The sequence below is a fragment of the Arachis hypogaea genome, chromosome 10, assembly GCF_003086295.3.
Source record: "Arachis hypogaea cultivar Tifrunner chromosome 10, arahy.Tifrunner.gnm2.J5K5, whole genome shotgun sequence".
Taxonomy (NCBI): Eukaryota; Viridiplantae; Streptophyta; class Magnoliopsida; order Fabales; family Fabaceae; genus Arachis; species Arachis hypogaea.
In genome coordinates, this window is record NC_092045.1 from 104,588,002 (window position 1) to 104,607,478 (window position 19,477).

The 19,477-nt window shown below is 42.4% G+C and overlaps 1 protein-coding gene across 1 annotated transcript; it reads left to right on the forward strand.

The window, feature by feature from the left end:
- The first annotated feature begins 1,472 nt into the window (after positions 1-1,472).
- LOC112717872 (protein MAIN-LIKE 2-like) lies at positions 1,473-2,106 on the forward strand. Its single transcript, XM_025769798.1, has 2 exons — positions 1,473-1,813; positions 1,959-2,106. The coding sequence occupies exons 1-2, from the start codon at positions 1,473-1,475 to the stop codon at positions 2,104-2,106; spliced, it is 489 nt and encodes a 162-aa protein (XP_025625583.1).
- The last annotated feature ends 17,371 nt before the right edge of the window (positions 2,107-19,477 follow it).

A 19,477-nucleotide genomic window follows, 5' to 3' on the forward strand; every position in this document is an offset into this window, starting at 1 on the left:
AATTAAAAATTCTATATAGTTTTCAAATAATTTATTTATAGAAAAAAACATATTTTTAAATAGAGTAAATATATTTAGAAATAAATATAATTTTAGTCATACCATAAAAAGTCTAATGTATACTCTATGTCCAGAAATGATCATGAGTAGGGCTAACTCATGAGATAAGTAACGTTTTGTGCTTATAAATTTTTTAAGAATCTAAAGTAAAAAAGATGTGAGATTTGTAATAAATTAAGTTAAAATTAGAACAGATAAAATCAATTAGCTTAGAGCTCAAGTAATTTGGCTCTAGCTAGCATTAGAGTTGTTTAATCCGTAGAATAATTAGTTATTTTGTTAGCATATGTGTAATATAAAGGGTAAAATGCATATTTAAACTAAACTGAAACTAAAATTACACAATTCATCCAAAATAAAAAATATTATTCAGATCTCTCAAGTGGACGTTTTTATGTAAATCGAACGAGGCCTATTCGAATTATAAAATCCAACACTAATTCGAATCAATGCAATTCGAATTACTAGAGAAATTACAAATCGAAGGAGAGCAATTCGAATTATGTATGGACAAAATCTTACATTAAATCGAATCACATTGGTTCGAATTATGTATATACGTGAATACCTCACTAATTCGAATTATACCCAGTTTTGAGCACATGGTAATTTGAAACAAGTTGTTTCGATTTGCCCATAATAACTAATTCAAAGTGAGTTGATTCGAATTACCACCAAGGAGCAGCCCAAGGTAATTCAAATTGGACTCATTCGAATTACCAATACTTACCCTATAAATATAAATCGAGTTGAGTTAATTCGAACTACAATTTCAAACCATTGTCCCACTAAATCCCAGAGAAAACACTATTCTAAAACTCCAAAGTAGCGTTCAACATTCAGATATTCCATTGATGGGGGATAACCCGGACTGACTTTATCGTTTGGATGAAGTCGCTCATATAGCTGGTGTCATCAATGAAAAAGTTAGTGCGCACATTTTTTTCGAAAATATTTCATGTGTTATTTTTTTTTTGTTTCTTATAACTAGTCATTATTTAAAATTGTTAAGTTAGATAGAGTTGTTGTGTTAGTAATTTATTAGTTTCTAGAGATGCAATGGAGCAATTTTTAATTTGGATAGTGATTACAAATAAATAGAAGAGTATGAGTAGTAAAGACAGTGAGGGTGCAACTTATTTAGAGTAAGTTTTTTGTGTTACTATTAAACTTAGTCGTTAAAGTAAATGCTTTTGTTAATGTTATACTATTTTTTATTACACCCAGCTTGATGCATATATGATGTATTTGAATGCGTAACATTATTTGGTTGCGTACAAGTTGTATTCTTTGGATTAAGATATGTATTAGTTTGATAATGTTGTATAAATATGTTCTGAGATGAGAGACAATCTGATACGTTTTTTATGCAGCCTCATCGATGTATCATGAGCATGCGACGGCAGTAGCGTATGCGCCTGAACAAAAGGATTGTTCCGTACTTGCAGATGGTCAGTTTATACCATCTTACGAGGCTGAACGAGACTTGGTTTAAGTTGGATGAGCCGCTGGTTAGTGCGTTCGTGGAGCGATGGCATCCGAAGATGCACACATTTCATATGTCGTTCAGAGAATGCACGATTACACTGCAGGACGTGGCGTACCAGTTAAAGCTGCCAATCGATGGACATCATGTCAGTGGTTGCCTGACAGATTTTGTGACGTACATCGAGGGTGGTCACCCAACTTGGACATGGTTCGAGGAGCTATTGGGTTTATTGCCTCCTGCAAACTGTATTGACAAGTTCGCAGTGTAATGCAGTTGGTTCTCGTAGGCATTTAGAGAGCTTCTTGATGATAGATGAGGCCACTGTTAGGAGGTATGCCCAGGCCTATATCATGATGCTGTTGGGGACTTAACTATTTGGCGACAAGTCTGGTACTTGTATTCACATTAGGTGGCTGCCATACGTAGCCAGGCTTGAGGACATGGGTGGGTGCAGTTGGGGATCAGCTGCTCTCTCATGGTTATACCGGTGCATGTGCCACATGGCGAGCAGACATGGGGTGAAGTTAGCCAGACCATTACAGCTGCTTCAGTCATGAATCTTCTAGCGGTTCCCTAGATTCAGACCCACTGGACATGATATGTTTGGCTGGCTTTTGGCTTCGAGTTACTATTCTATTCAAAAGAGAAAATTTGTCCCAATTATTTGGTGTTAGCTTCATTTAGTGATAACCTGGGTTTGGGTTGCAATTGGTCAGGTCACAACCCTACAGCGAGTGAGAAGGGAGCTCGAGTTGTGAGTTGGAGGCTCAGAATAGATCTCTTATAGGCTGAGAATGTGAGTATTTCAACCACTCCATATAGTTAAAATCTCTCAAAGATTAGCAACACTATATATTTAACGATGACGCATTATAACTATTCAGTCTTGGCATACGCTGCATTCACCAGAAGCCTACGTGCATCCTTACCCTTAAAAGTCAGGGCAAAATTTGTGGCCACATATCGAATACAAAATGCACGGCATGCAGCAGGTGGTAGCCAACCTCCGTCGGGAGCCTCAAAAGCTGCCTTGATACTGTTGTGCCGATCGAATATCACCAGAATACCATGCTGCGGAGTCACGTGCTGGCGGAGGTGGGATAGAAAAAATGACCACAACTCAGTATTCTCACCCTCCACAAATGCAAATGTAATATGCAAGATGTTGGAGTTCCCGTCTCGGGAAATCACAACGAGCAACGTACTCCCGTATTTGCCGTACAGGTAGGTCCCGTCAATATTGACCAACGGCTTGCAATGCCGGATGGCCTCAATACACAGTGAGAATGTCCAAAAAATTTGGTGAAAATATGCTTGCGATTGGTCCACTTGCCCACCCACCCGCACAGGACTCGTCCTCAACACTGCAACACTACCAGGCATCATCATCTGCACACCTAAGACCCATCGCGGCAACTCATTGTATGACTCATCTTGATCTCCGTAAATCTGTACCACGGCCTTATGCTTAGCCAACAAACCCTTCTATAAGTCGGTCTAAACCCAAAATGTGCCTTTGTCGCATTCATCAGTACTTTGATATACACGGCTGCATCAACTCTAACCATTGGCAGTATGAAGGCCGAGATCACATGATAATTAAGACTCTTGTGATCGCTCGAGATCGACGTAGCTAGACAAGTATGAGGTCCATTGTACCGTTTTACCTCCCAAATACCTCTACGCTGGTGAAGACTGACCCTAATCAACCATGTGCACCCATTGCCAAATTCCTTACAGTTTCCAAAGTACTTGCGATAATCGGACTCCACCACTTTATACTGTATCCCGCGTCGGATGCTATAAGTATTCACGCTTAACACTACCTCCTCTTTGTTCTGAAACTGCTGACCAACCTGAAATTCCGCTAGACCCCTAGTACCCTGTGTATCTCTGGCACCAAATCCAACAGGTTTTCCAGAAACCTCCTACTATCTCATGGCATCCAAGTCCAAAGTTAAAAATTGGGGGTGGGGGGTACTGCTGAGTCCCTGAGCTGGACGCTCCGCCAGCCCCAGCTGGATTACTCGCTGCTATGTCATCACCAATATCATCGGCAATAATGTCTGGCTCCACATCATCATCATCATCATCATCATCCTGCAATACATCGTCTATACCATCCGGTGTCCCACCCTGTAATAAAACTGGCACCGTATCAATAATATCAACTTCTCTATCACCACTACGGTTGAGATCAGCTACAAAGGACAGAGACACAACCACCATTGCCTGAGGTGCAATCACAGATACAGATGAAGAGGCACCAACAAGCCTCGAACTAGAACAGGCTGCCGTTGCTGGAGCTTGGGGATTCCAGTTCAAATCACCTGAGTTAGAGACTACATCCACAAGTTTGGCCAACAGCTCAGGTGTCCTGACCTCGGAAAACTGCTGACAACAATGAAACTGAACCTCCAAATCCTCGTCACTCCCTATTGACAAACGAATCGTATTTCACATCTCGCAAAACTGAAATCGGAATGCGATAGAATAACTTCTCAACTGGTTTCACGCCTTGCAATCCCAGTTTTGGATTATAGAATTTAGGAATTCAGCAAAACTCGTTGTAGGTTACAGAAAAATACTGAGGGGATCCTTATCAGTAAACTTAATAGCAGAGCGTGTTTTTTTCTTAATCGACCCTCTATAGTGCACCAACACTAAAAAATTCTCCTCACTAGCCATTGTGTTTCACTCTTATGGGAGGAATTCACGTTCACATCATATTTATATATGTTGGGGCCTAAGTAAATCGAATTTACCTAGTTTGATTTACATGTTCTTGGTAATTCGAATTAGTCAAATTCGAATTATATAAGAACATTTATAAGTGTAAATCAAAACAGGTTGTTTCGAATTATTAGGGACGTCCTTGCATGTATAATTCGAATCAATATGATTCGATTAAGTAGGGCACTCCATGCATGCATAATTCGAATTTGTCAAATTCGATTTGTGTGTATCACTATTAATTCGAATTTGTCTTATTCGAATTAGTGTTGAATTATGTAATTCAAATGGGCTCATTCGATTTACATAAAAATATCTTTTTAGGATATTCATGTAACATTTTTTCTTTTGGTTATTTAGTACAATATTTGCCTTTATTTAGTTTAAATATGCATTTTACTCTAATATAAATACTCTTAGATAACGCATAATATATATTCATTGTGATGATTTGTTCGGTTGTCGGTTGCCGGACAGGTCAGGTGATTATTTGAGGGGGGGGATAACGCTTCAATCGTGGTCGTGCCGGGTTTGGATCTGCCGAGTTGCCGAGCTCTCGTTGTGGAAGGAAGGAGGGGGTGTCACCTGCAAAGACACTCCGACGCTCTAGTCAGCTAGTGTGCAGGTGGGTAGTATGATAGGTGGACAGAGTGACGTACCTTGGGGGAAGGGCAGGTCCTTCCCTATTTATACCGTGTCAGGGGTGGGCCCTATAAGGACAGGCCCACCTTCCTCGAAGCTTCCTTACAGCTGTAGTGGAGAGCTGTCAGGGACGCGTGTCCAGGTCGCGTAGTGAGCTGCATGTGCCCGACCGCTCGGGTCGGGTCATCAGTGGGTCGGGTCGACCCGTGAGTGGCCTGGGCCAGGCCGTAACAGTGCCCCCACGCGCCAGTGGTAGTCGCGGGAGCTATCAATGGCGTGTTACTTTGTTTCATTCATCCTCGTCAGGTCGGCCGCTTGTGGGAGGGACATGCCCCCTATGCGCGTGTCTCTTGGTTGCCCAAACAACCGTTTCGTCGCCTCGTTCCTCGCACTGAGCATTGAATGATCATAATGGGGTAAAAAACCCCGTTTGCAAAGACTCTTATGCCCTCAGATTTTTCGCACTTCCTGGGAGGCAGTTTTAAACAGTCAATTTTGTTTTTTCCTCTTTTACACTCTCTGCACACTCCTGTTTCTTCTATCTTCCTGCTATCTGATAAACCCCATTTGTAGGGCTTATCTTATGCTTGATTTAGGGGATTTTATAACCTTTTACCCACATTTATTCAATGAAATAGCATGGTTTTATAACTTCTCCCTTAATTGTGCTTAAGAGTGAAAACATGCTTTTTAGGACTTAAAATAGCTAAATCTAATTCTCCTTGATTCCATTAGATGCCTTGATATGTTTGTTAAGTGATTTAAGGTTTAGGAGGCAAAGATTGGATCAAGGGAATGAAGAAAGAAGCATGAAAAGTTGGAGAACTCATGAAGAAATGAAAGAACCGGAAAGCTGTCAAGCCGACCTCTTCGCACTTAAACGACCATAACTTGAGCTACAGAGGTCCAAATGATGTGGTTCTAGTTGGGTTAGAAAGCTAACATCCGGGGCTTCGCAACGATATAAGATTTGCCATAGTTGCTACACGTATGGTGGTGCGTACGCGCATAGTACGCGCACGCGCCGTTGCTGCCACCTGGTTCATTTAAAGCAAAACGTGGCCAGCGAATTCTAAAGCCTTGTGGGCCCAATCCAACTCATTTCTGATGCTATTTAAGCCAAGAATTGAAGGGGGAATGAACATACTTTCATACTTTAGAATTTAGTTACCATTAGTCATAGTTTAGTTCTAGAAGTAGTTTCTAGAGAGAGAAGCTCTCACTTCTCTCTAGGATTAGGATTAGGATTAGTTCTTAGATCTAGGTTTTAATCTTTGATTTCTTCTACTTCTACCTTTCAATTCTTTGTTGCTACATTCATCTTCTTCTATTCTTTTGTTGTAATTTCCTTTATGTTGTTCTTATACTTTGTTGTAGATCTACTATTGTTCCTTCCATTTTCTTTCAATTCAATAAGAGGTAATTCATAATAATTGTTCTTCTTTGCTTTTCTATTGTTGATCTCTTGCCTTTGTAGTTAGATCTCTCTTTAATTCTTGCAATTTATGTTGTTTACTTTTATTGCCTTTTATGTGTTTGTTGAAATGCCTCTTCTAGATATAGTATAGATTTTGTTCCTCTTGGCCTAGGTAGAGTAATTAGTGATACTTGAGTTATCTAATTCCTTTGTTGATTGGTAATTGGAGAAATTGCTAATTGGTTTGGAGTGCACTAAAGCTAGTCTATCCTTGGGAGTTGGCTAGGACTTGTGGCTCAAGTCAATTCATCCACTTGACTTTCCCTTATTTAGTAAGGGTTAACTAAGTGGTAGCAATGAACAATTCTCATCACAATTGAGAAGGATAACTAGGATAGGACTTCTAATTTTCATACCTTGCCAAGAGCCTTTTATAGTTGTTAGTTTATTTTCATTGCCATTTACTTTTCATGCTTCTTATCCAAAACCCCAAAACACATTTCTAACCAATAACAAGGCACTTTATTGTAATTCCTAGGGAGAACGACCCGAGGTTTGAATACTTCGGTTTATAAAATTAGGGGTTTGTTACTTGTGACAAATAATCTTTTGTATGAAAGGATTATTGTTGGTTTAGAAACTATACTTGCAACGAGAATTCATTTGTGAAATTCTAAGCCGTCAAAAATCCGTTCATCAGTATCCTCTCCCCAAAGTTTCAGAGCATCGTTGCAGCGCCCTCGTGCATCCTCCCCTCATCCTTCTTTGCTTTTACAACCAATTCAGGTATTTCTTGAATTCTTCTCTTTTCTGCTTCGTTCTTACATGCTTGTTGCTTGTATTTGCTTGGTTTTTGTTGTTATGTGGCCTTTCGATGCTGGTTAGGCATGTTAGGGGAGGGGTGCCATTCCAGGGTAGGTTTTGTTTAACCTTAGGGAGTAGTGTGGGGGTAACTTCTGTATTCGTTCCGAGCACCCGACCTCTTAGACTGACTGGATGGTCCCCCATGTAGGTATGGCTTGCACCGCCTCCCGGGCTTCCCCTTCTCCCGCGGCGTATGACCCCTACGCCTGGGTTGTTTTCGATTTAAAGGACTCTCCCAACCAAATGGGCGAGGAGGAGCTCACCGAGTTCCGTTAGAATGAGTGCCTATGCGGAGGGACAGATGAGGAGGCTAATTACGACGTCTTCATCCTGGCTCCTCATGAGCGCTTGTACGAGCTTAATTTCCACGCCCCCCGAGTTGCCGACTGGATTTGGTTCTACAAATCCATGTTTACACAAGTGGGAGTCCGTATTCCGTTTTCCGCCTTCCAAATGGCGCTTCTAGGTCGGATTTCCGTGGTGCCGTCGCAGTTGCATCCGAACAGCTGGGCTTCAATCCGCTGTTTCGAGATGGTTTGTGAATATCTCGAGCTGCCGGTCTCTGTAGATGTTTTTCTTTTCTTTTTCAATCTTACAAACCCTTCGAAGGAAGGGAAACATAAGAAGGGGTTCATGTCCTTCCGGTCTGCCCAAGGTCGGAGGATTTTTGGTCTGTTTGAGGACTCCTACCATGGATTTAAAGATAAATATTTCAAGGTCCGTCTGGTCAAAGGTCGTCATCCCTTTTGGTTGTCATTAGAGGGGGCCCGCCTTATCCCGACCTATTGGAGCTTCGGGGCAGGGTCCAACGCCTTTGTTAAAGTGTCCTATAAGGGCATGTCTGCGGTGGACAGGAGGATTGCCGATGTGTTGTTGGCAGTCTTTGGGAGGAATCAAGTGAATCCTCACCTCCTTATGGGTGACCGGGAGGCCGGTCGAAACTATATTTGTGAGGAATTTTTGCTTGCTTTGTCTCTTAGCTTCTTGTTTTTCTTAATAACTCATTGTGACTAACCGACTTCTTCTTTTTTTTTTTATACAGTGGGAATGTCTGCCGAGATAATGGGTCTCCCTAACTTGTTCCAAACCTTCCTGTGTGCAAGTGACGACGAGGGAGGTAATGAGAAATCTGCTGCTGAGAAATCTGCTGCTCCCCCCGAGGACAAGGCCGCTTCCGAGCAAGGGGTTGAGGTCGACGAGACCGGCACCTCAGCTCAAGGTGCCTCGATCGAAGGTGACAAGGCGGTTCACGTCTTCCCCTTCCGCGAGGTGATCGGCACTGGGGGTTCGACGTGTAACCCTGATGCCGATGACGAGGTGGAAGAGGTCCCTAGCTTCAAAAGGAAAAGGAAGACGTCGTCCAGTCCTGAGGGGGTTCTTACTGTCATGGAGAGGAATTTTGATGCTGGGAACTTTATAGATTCCCAGTTGATTCCTGGTACTGAAGAGCATTTTCATGAGTCATCCCTTGCCGGGCAGGCGAGGTGGATGTATCGTACCCTCTTGCGCGGCGCAGTGATAGCTCGGAAAGCCGAGTTCGAACTGTCTGGGATGGAATCCCTTCGTAGGAGGTTGGAATCTGCTGGGAAGGCTAATAATGAGCTTAAAAGTGAAGTTGAGACTCTCCGGGAGCAGCTGACCCAATCTAAAGAGAAGCTTGACGCCGCCGAGAAGAAAGCTACTGCTGCCGAGAAGAAGGTTACTACCGCCGAGAAGAAGTTGGAAGAGTCGGACGCCACGGTTTCACGTCTTGTCGAGCGCGAAATGGCTTTAGAGAGTCAGGTCGGCGTGGCACAAAAACGGGCGGCCGAGGTGGAGAAAGAGAAACAAGCTGTGGAGGCTGAATTGGCAGCGTTAAAAACAAAGTATAAAGACGTCGTCAAGCAGGGGAAAGGTGCGATCCTGGCAACCGAGGAGGCCCTTAAAGCTCAGGTCAAAGTTGTTGCTCCTGACTTTGACACATCGGTGATTGGTGTCTTCAAGGTGATCAAGGATGGCAAAATTGTTGACGTACCCAAGAAGTGAATTCTCTTTTTCTGTTATAAAACTTTGGTTTAGCCGTTTTGTTTTGGCTTTGGTGAACAATTGACTCTTTGAGTTGCTTGTGCGTTTTATTGTAGTTAATACTTTCTCATTTTCCTGGTTGTGTTATCGTTTATATTAACCGTCATTGACTTGTGGCTGTTGTTCGTTTTGCCGTGTTGATGATATCCCGGCTAGGCCGGGTCGTGGCTTTCCGGTGTAGCCGTTTTGCCATTGTCGTTATTGATGGGCTCCCGGGGTGATCAGTCCCAGGGCCGCACATCGTTGTCGATTTGTGATGAATTCGCTTGCGTATTGGGTTGTCCAGAAAAGGCGAACAAAACAAAGGAGAGAAAATTTGCACAAGTATATCTTATTCGGTAATTGCATAAAAGGCCGTAGGGCATAACGAAAAGTACAAATCCACGAATTAATACTTAGCTCGATTAGTAGGTATGTCATCTCAGGCTCTAGGAGTAAAATCTTCTCAGGTTGTTTGCGTTCCACGTTCTCGGGACTTCCTTGCCATTGAGCCTTTCTAACTTGAAAGCGCCTTTGCCCATCACTTTTTTTATTCTATAGGGACCTTCCCAGTTTGCCGCTAGCTTGCCTACTCGAGGGGTTGGTAAGCCGATGTCGTTACGCCTTAGGACGAGATCGTTTGGCTCGAACTCCCTTTTGAGAACTTTGGTGTTATAGCGCAGGGCCATTCTTTGTTTCAGCGCTGTTTCTGTCAAATGGGCCATTTCTCTTGCTTCATCTATTAGGTCCTTCTCCACGGCTTCCTCCACTCCTTTCAAAAGTAGACGAGGACTCGGTTCCCCGATCTCCACGGGTATTACCGCATATAACCCGTATGTCAGTCAGAAAGGAGTTTCCTTAGTAGAAGACTGTTCGGTTGTTCGGTAAGACTAGAGGACCGAGGCTAGTTCGTCGGTCCAAGCACCTTTTTTGTTATCCAATCGCTTCTTCAGTCCTAACAGGATAATCTTGTTCGCGGATTCCACCTGTCCGTTTGTCTGGGGGTGCTCTACCGAGGAGAACTTCTGTCTTATACCCAAGCCGGTGAGGAATTCCGTGAACTTCTTATCGGTAAACCGCGTGCCATTGTCCGAGATAACGACTTCTGGAATTCTGAATCGCGTTATCACCTGCCTCCACATGAATTTCCTGCAATTGGATGAAGATATGCTGGCCAGCAGCTCGGCTTCTATCCATTTGGTGTAGTAATCGATGGCGACTATGAGATACTTGACTTGCCCAGGACCGACTGGGAAGGGTCCCAAGAGATCGACTCCCCACTGCGAGAATGGTCGGGAGGACGTTAACAGACTTAACTCGGAGGCCGGTGCTCTATGAAAATCGGCGTTCTCTTGACATTTGACACATTTTCTGACGAATTCTTTAGAGTCTGCCATCATTGACGGCCAATAGTATCCAGCTCGGATTAACTTTCTTGCTAGGGCTTTGCCTCCTATGTGGTGTCCGCAGCAGCCTTCATGGACTTCCCTGAGGACGTAGTCCGTTTGGTCGGGGTGTAAACACTTCAGTAGGGGCTGGTTGAGCCCTTTCTTGAATAGTTGTCCTTGAATTACCGCGTATTTGGCTGCTTCTCTCCTCAGTTTCGCGGCGGCCTTTTTATCTTCAGGGAGTTCGCCACTTTCTAGGAAGCTCGTGATGAGGTCTAGCCATGAAGAGCCCAGCCTTGACAGATGCAAGGTGACTACCGGCTCCCTCATCATGCCCTGGATGAGGGACCGGTTGCCTTCTCCCGATTTTGTGCTGGCCAATTTTGATAGGAGATCTGCCCGTGTGTTCCTCTCCCTGGGAACGTGGTGGACCGTGACCTCCTCAAACTTTTGGCTTAAGTTCTTGACTTTTTCCAAGTACTTTTGTAACAATGAGTCTCTGGCTTGATAGTTTCCGTTTACCTGGGAGGTGACGACCTGCGAATCGCTCCATATTTCCAGCCTTGTTGCCCCGATTTCCGCTGCTAGGGTTAAGCCCCCTATGAGGGCTTCGTATTCCGCTTGGTTGTTTGAAACGGGAAATTCGAGCCTGATCGTCTGCTCGTATACGACTCCCGCCGGGCTTTCTAGGATGATCCCGGCGCCCCCGGACGTCTGGTTGGAGGCTCCGTCCACGTGGAGCTTCCACCATGTGCTCGTTTCTTCGGTTGGTTCTCCCGTTACTTCTACTAAAAAATCTGCCATCGCTTGTGCCTTGATGGCTTGCCGGGGTTCATATCGTATGTCGTATTGGGAAAGTTCAATGGACCAAGTCATCATCCTTCCCGCCAAATCGGGTTTTTGGAGTACTTGTCGGATTCCCTGGTCCGTTCTTACGACAACCTGGTGGCCTTGGAAGTATTGCTTTAACCTCCGTGAGGAGGTCAAGAGTGCTAGAGCTAGCTTTTCCAGTTTGCTGTACCTTAATTCTGCCCCTTGCAGGGCTCTGCTAACGAAGTAGATTGGTTGTTGAGCCCTCCCTTCTTCTCGCACTAGGACTGCGGCCAGGGCTTCTCCTGTTATGGCGAGGTATAGATATAACGGTTCTCCGTCCTTTGGCTTCCCGAGCACAGGGGGTGCCGCCAGGATTTCCTTGAAGTGCATAAAGGCTTCCTCGCATGCGGGTGTCCATTCGAATGCTATCCCTTTCCTCATGAGGTTAAAGAACGGTAGGGCCTTTGTTGCCGACGCTCCGAGAAACCGGGATAACGAGGTCAGCCGCCCTGCCAATCTTTGGACGTCCTTGATACAACCTGGGCTTTTCATCTGGAGTATCGCTTGGCATTTCTCTGGGTTGGCTTCTACCCCTCTCTGAGTTATCATGAATCCTAGGAACTTTCCAGCTTCCATGGCGAAGGCGCATTTGAGGGGGTTCAGCCTCATGCCGTGTCGTCGGAGAGACGCGAACACACTTGCCAGGTCGTTCAGGAGGTCGTCGGGTCACGTTGTTTTCGCGAGGATGTCGTCCACATAGACTTCGACCGTCTTGCCTATGAGGTCGTGGAATATCCTGTTCATTAGCCTTTGATATGTTGCCCCTGCATTTTTAGGCCGAATGGCATCACCTTATAACAGAAGGTTCCTCCCGGCGTTATGAACGCCGTCTTGTCTTCGTCTGGACGGTGCATCGGTATCTGGTTGTAGCCGGAGTAGGCGTCCATGAAGCTCAGATAACGGTAGCCCGCTGCAGCATCGACGAGCGCGTCTATGTTAGGGAGGGAAAAACAGTCCTTGGGGCATGCCTTGTTAAGGTCAGAGTAGTCTACGCACATTCTCCATTTGCCGTTGTGCTTTTTTACCAGAACTACATTCGAGAGCCATGTCGAGTAGTCTATTTCTCGTATGAAACCTGCCTCTAGGAGGCTGGCCGTTTGCCTGGCCACCTCCTCCGCCCTCTCGCGCGACATCTTCCTCCTCCGTTGGGCTACCGGGCGTGCTTCCGACTTGACGGCCAGGTGTTGTGACATAATTTCAGGGTCAATGCCCGGCATGTCGGCCGGTGTCCAGGTAAACAGATCCCTATTGGCCCTTATCATTTCAACCAAGGGCTCCTTTAACTCATGCGGGAGATTCTTGTTGATGAACGTGAATTTTTCCTCCGTGTCACCGATCCTGAATTTTTTCAAGTCCCCTTCTGGTTCCGGTCTCGGTTTGTCGTCTACTCTGGCGTCCAGGTCAGCTAGGAACACGCCGGACGCCTCTTTGGATTTTTTCCTTAAGGAGAGGCTGGCATTGTCGCAAGCGACTGCCATCTCAAGGTCTCCTCTTATGGACCCAATAGAGCCGTCATCGGTAACGAACTTCATGACTAGCAGCTTCGTGTTGATTATTGCTTCAATATCGTTAATCGTCTTCCTTCCCAAAATGATGTTGTAGGCAGTGGAATCTCGGAGGATCACGAACTCGGCCATCGTCGATCTTCGGCCTTGTGTCTGTCCCACTGAGATCGGCAAGGATATTACCCCATCAGGTTTGATGAAGTGGTCGCCCAACGCAATGACCCCATGCTGGTGAGTCGTTAGGTCGGCGTCCCTTAGCCCCAGTGCGTCAAATACGTTGCGGAACATGATGTTCGAGTTAGCCCCCGTGTCGACAAGGATTCGTTTGACTAGACCGGTTCCCACTCTGGCCGTGATGACCATGGGTGGGTTTTCTGGGGCGTCGTTGAACCATTGGTCTTCCGGGCCGAAAGAAATGGAGGGGGCTTCTTAGAGTTTCGCACCAACGAGGAGGAGACCGCCAAGACCTTAGCATCTTTTTTGTGCGCGGATCGTGACCTCGGTGCGGCATTTTTGGCTGTCACCACGTTGATCACGGTGAGTCCGTCATCTTTGTCTTCTGGTTCTTGTCGCCGTTTTGCCGAACGGGTTTTGCCTTCTTCGTCTTTGTCGCGATAACGTCTCCTCGGCTCCCTGATAAGATGGGAGAATTCTTCTAGCTTACCTTCCCTTATTGCTTGTTCTAGTGCATCCTTCAGGTCAAAGCAGTCCTGTGTTTGGTGACCATAGCCTTTGTGGTAGTCACAATAGAAGTTCTTGTTTCCTCCCGTACGGTCCTTGAGTGGCCGGGGCTTCGGCAGGATTCCTTTCTCAGCTATTTGTTGATAAACTTTCGTGATGGGAAAGGTGAGCGAAGTGTAGTTGGTGAATTTCCCGACCCGGGGGAATGGCCTGGGTGCCTTGGTTGGAGCTCCTTCCCTGGCTTGTTCCCTTAGCCTTTCTCTGCTACCTTGTTGCCGAGGTTGGCTGTAGCCGGACTGCCGTTTATTGGCAGCCACGACTTAGCTGACTTCCTCATCGTTTATATACTCCTTGGCTACCGTTTGGATCTCGTGCATCGTCCAAACTGGTTTCGTGGTAAGATGTTTTCGAAAGTTCTCATTGAGGAGGCCATTCGTCAGGCAAAGGCTGGCCACCGAGTCGGTTAGGCCGTCGATTTCCAAGCATTCGTCGTTGAACCGATCCAGGTATTTTCTGGTCGGCTCTCCCTGTCTCTGGGTTACCCCCAGGAAGTTGATCGGGTGCTTTGCCTTTCCTATTCGTGTTGTAAACTGGGCCAGGAATGCACGACTGATGTCTGAAAATCCGTAGATGGACCCCTGAGGGAGGCCGTTAAACCATCTGATCGCGGGTCCTGCCAGGGTTACCGGGAAGGCTCGGCACCTCACCTCGTCCCCCACTCCTTCTAGATTCATCCTTGCTTCGAAGGCCGTGAGGTGTTCTAGAGGGTCTTGAGTTCCATCATACCTCATGTTCGTTGGTTTGTCGAAGTGCTTCGGCAGCCGGACTTCGAGGATGGATCGGTGGAATGGGGTGGCGCCCATTATCACGGGTTGCCGTTTCCTCTCGGACCTCCCTTCCCCGTCTTCTCGATCTCGTGCTGTGCGACGCGTTTCTTTGCCTCGGGAGTAGATGATCGTGTCATTTCATCTTCTCGGGATGGGAGACTCTTCACGGGTGCTCTCCGCTTCCGTTCGGGATGCGGAGGTGCGTCGCATATGGCTTCGGTGGGAGTCTCTCTCTTGGCTCTCACGGGATGGGGTGTAGCTGGGATCGGTAGTTCGTCCGTCGCGCTCCTGGTCGGCCAGTTGCCGCTCCAGGTTCTGGACCCTGTGATGTAGCTCCTGCATTATTATGGCGCTGTCGCCGCCCGTTCCCCCGAAGGGTCGCGTCCTTGTGTGTGGTTCAGTGTGTTGTTGGGGGGACCTTCGCCATCCTCTTAGTAAGGCGACGGAGGCCGCCCCTTCTGCTCTGGCTCCTCGGCCTTGGTCTCCGGGGCCTGGCACAACGTCCATTTAGGCATTCCCCACAGACGGCGCCAATGTTCGGTTGTCGGTTGCCGGATAGGTCAGGTGATTATTTGAGGGGGGATAACGCTTCAATCGTGGCCATGCCGGGTTTGGATCTGCCGAGTTGCCGAGCTCTCGTTGTGGAAGGAAGGAGGGGGTGTCACCTGCAAAGACACTCCGACGCTCTAGTCAGCTAGTGTGCAGGTGGGTAGTATGATAGGTGGACAGAGTGACGTACCTTGGGGGACGGGCAGGTCCTTCCCTATTTATACCGTGTCAGGGGTGGGCCCTATAAGAACAGGCCCACCTTCCTCGAAGCTTCCTTACAACTGTAGTGGAGAGCTGTCAGGGACGCGTGTCCAGGTCGCGTAGTGAACTGCATGTGCCCGACCGCTCGGGTCGGGTCATCAGTGGGTCGGGTCGACCCGTGAGTGGCCTGGGCCAGGCCGTAACATGATTAATCATAAATTAGATCACACACCTTTATCTACATAATTCTCTTTACATGTTCTTCATTTTTTTTTTCATAATTCTGCTGAATCTCTTTCTTCTTAATAATTTACAAGTTTGTTGGGATGCTAGTATATAAAACAAGAAAATATTGATAAAAAAATTTAATTATATAATTTATTGGAAAAATCAATATTATATTTATTTGATATTAAATTATGAATTCTACATTGAGCAAATAAGCAAGCTCAATTATTTGGTGTTTCATTTTTTAATTTTTTAAGTATTAATATATTGTATATAACACAATAAATGTAAAAACAATTATAATTTAATAATTAAAGAGTATTATTTAACAAATATAACTTTAAAACATTTTTCCAACTACTATGCATGAGAGACAATATGAGAGAGACTACTAATGACAATGTGAGAGAGACCAAAGTAGTTACTCCAAATACTTAGATTTTTATTATAGTATAAAGTACTAAATTAATCTCCTACGTTTGGGCGTAATTTTGTTTTGGTCCTTAAGATTTAAAGTGTCTTATTTAAATTTTAAAAAGTTTTATTTAGTATCAATGTAATCCCACCGTGAGGTCAAAGTTAAATAATAAATAAAATGTCCTACATGACAGTAGTACAAAACAAGGTTAATAATTTGGAGAATAAGTACAAGCTCTAGAGGTACAAAATCAACCATAGATACATCAAAATATATATTTATCATTTTCCTTAGTTTTATAAAAAATATTTCATTTAAATCATAAGAAAAATGATAAATAAATGTATTGATGCATCCGCGGTTGATTTTGTGCTTCTGGAGCTTGTACTTATTCTCCAGATTATCGACCTTATTCTTGTACTGCTGTTTTGTAGGATATTTCGTTAATCATTTAATTTTGAGCTCACGGACCGTGAGTCACGGTGGGATTAAATTGAAGCTAAATTATTTTTTCTTATTCAAATAGGACATTTTAAACCTTAAAGATCAGAATAAAATTATGTCCAAACGTAAAAGACCAATTTAATACTTTACCATATATTATAATTATGTATATTAGTTTTATTTGTTAAATAAATATAATAATAGAAAATAAGTAGACAAATATTTTCTTAATTTAAATAAAAAATTATGGGTTCAAGTTATGTATAAATGACAAAATTGTTTTTTATGAATATATATAACAATAATTTTTTTTAAAAAATTATACACCAATTTTTTTATTATATATGTTATAAACTATAGATAATGAAATGGTCAAAGTCAAAGAACATTCCAAATCCAAAAGAGAGCATGAAAAAAAAAAGTAATTTTTTTAATAAAATATTTTTATTTAATTTAAAATATATTTGGATTTATCTTTAAGAAAAAAGTATTTTTATTAAAAAATAAATTATTTATTTTTTTAAAAGTTAATAATACTTTATTTTTAAAAAGTAAAAATAAAAAACCTTTTAATACTTAAAATTTTTTTAAAAAAATATATCTAAATATAAAATAATTTTTATTTGTTAAATTTTTTTTAAACTATAAAAAATAAATATCTTTTCAAAAGTTAATCTAAACTAACCCGTCACATCAATGTGTAAATAGTTTACAATTACGTTACAATAGTGGCATTAATCAATGGAACGAACGTACAATTCACTCAGTGATAGGTAGTTATTTTTTTTAAAATAAACAAATTCACGGTGAAATAATATATAATGATTAATGGACAATAATTTTGGAAGGAGGCTCGAGAACATGTTTGTGAATAGAGCAAGGGATGAAGGAGAAGAACATGTTTGAGGGTGGATTTGGAAATTCAGAAATTCAGAAATTAATTAAACCCTTTCTCTTTCAGATTCTTTCCATTCAACCAAACAAAGCTTTAATTCGCTTGGTTCATGTAGATCTGTAGGTTCAAAAAACTCACTACAAGTGGTGACAAATAAACACACATAGACTAATATCAAATAGATTTGTTAATTGTTATGACGGTTTTAATTTTTTTATGCATTTTTTTAACAATAAAGCAACTCCTTATTGCAATTGTTTAGGAAATTTTTTCCTCTTCTAACCAAATAACCATTCAGCCCCACATTTATTTAACCTTAGATCTAAAAGATAAAAAGAGTACAGTTAAAAAATGTTAAAATCGTCCACAATTTTTTTTCGTCAAATTGGTTTTTAAAAAAAATGTCTCAAACTGGTTTATAAAAGATATAATCGTGACTAGGGATGGCAAATGGATCGAAACCTGTTAGGTTGGCTTGTGTAACTGATGCGTGAGCATTTTGTCTATCTTTTTTAGTGAATTTGCATCTAATTTGTTGAGTTTAATTAAGAATTAATTATATTTTAGCCACTATAGATGCTATTTTGAATTTTGTGCAATTTTATTTATTTTAGGTAGCATTCGGAGGAATTTGATGAAGTTTCTGCAGAGAAAAAGAAGAAACTAAAGAGATGACCAGTGAAGACCGACGCGGACACATGGCTCACGCAACCGCGCGGAATGGAGAAATCGCAATGACGCGATCGCGTGGACTGGAATCTGCACAAATGACGCGAGCGCGTGGACGACGCGGACGCGTCACATACGCGATCTGCAATAATACAGAAAACGCCGGGGGTGATTTCTGGGCTGTTTTGACCCACTTTCCATCACAGAAAACACAGATTAGAAGCTGCAGAATGGACAAAGCAAGTGGTCCCACCCATCAACTGAAGATCTGTAAATTAATTCGAATTTAAATTCAAATTTTATCTTTTAGGAAAAGATATTATTTTTATTTTTAGATAATTAGATTTTAAATTAATTAGGATTAGTTATAAATAAGGGAGACTTCTCTTCTATTCAAACATGACATTAGAGGAATTTCATTAGGGAATTCTATACAAATTTACATTCTACATTCCATGAGCAACTAAACCTCCACTGTTAAGGTTAGGAGCTCTGTCTATTTGTATGGATTGATTTTATTACTTTTTCTATTTTAATTTATGTTTTGGATTTATATTTAAGAATTGTTTTCGTTCTTTATCTTATGAATTTGGGTGGAACGAAAGTATGACCCTCTTTCTATTTAAGTTCTTGTATAACTTGGAAAAGCTCTATACTTGAACAACAGCTTGAAAACATATTCTCCTAAATTCTAATTATCTGGATTTAACGGGATACGTGACATATAATCCTTTTTATTCTTTGGGTAATTAAAGTTTTTGTGGCATGCAAACTGGAATTTGATCATGTACCCTTTAATTGGAATTAATTGACCAAGGAATTGGCAGTTAATGAATTTTAGAGGAGACTAGGAAGGTCTAAGGAATTAGGGTCTAGTTATATATAGTTTGCCATAAATTAAATCCTACATAATTAAAATAGTTAGTAAGAAAAGTTAATCCGGAAAAATAGATAACTCTAAAACCTTAACTGTTTATCCATATTTTATTCCCAATTTATTTACTTGTCTATACTTTTGATATTTTGAATTCGAACTTAAACCTTTTGAACATCTCAAAACCAATTTCTGCTTGTCTAACTAAGCCAATCAATCAATCATTGTTGCTTGATCCATCAATCCTCGTGGGATCGACCCTTACTCACGTAAGATATTACTTGGTACGACCCGGTGCACTTGCCGGTTAGTAGTGTGGGTTGTAAAATACCGCACCAAGCTTTTGGCGCTGTTGCCGAAGATTGATTGTGATTAACAACTATTAGTTGTTTGATTGCTTAGATTAGGCGTTTTTGTTTTAATTTTATTAAAAAAAATTTTTGCTTTAAATTTTCGAAAAAAAAAAAGAAAAAAATTTTTACGTTATATTTTTTTATTATTTACGTTAATTTTTTTCTTTTGTCCTTTACGTTATTTTTTTCTCTTTACTTTTCCTTTTTGTTTACTCCCCCTTCTCCTGTTTTGTTTTATTTTTTTATTACTTGATTTTCAAAAAAAATATTTTAATTAAATTTTAAATTTTTAAAATTTTTTTATTTATTTAAAAAAAATTAAAT

Coding starts and splice junctions, on each gene's coding strand:
- LOC112717872 (XM_025769798.1), top strand. CDS start 1,473: ATGCGCCTGAACAAAAGGATTGTTCCGTACTTGCAGATGGTCAGTTTA. Junction 1,814..1,958: donor TGTATTGACAAGTTCGCAGT/GTAATGCAGTTG, acceptor TATTCACATTAG/GTGGCTGCCATACGTAGCCA.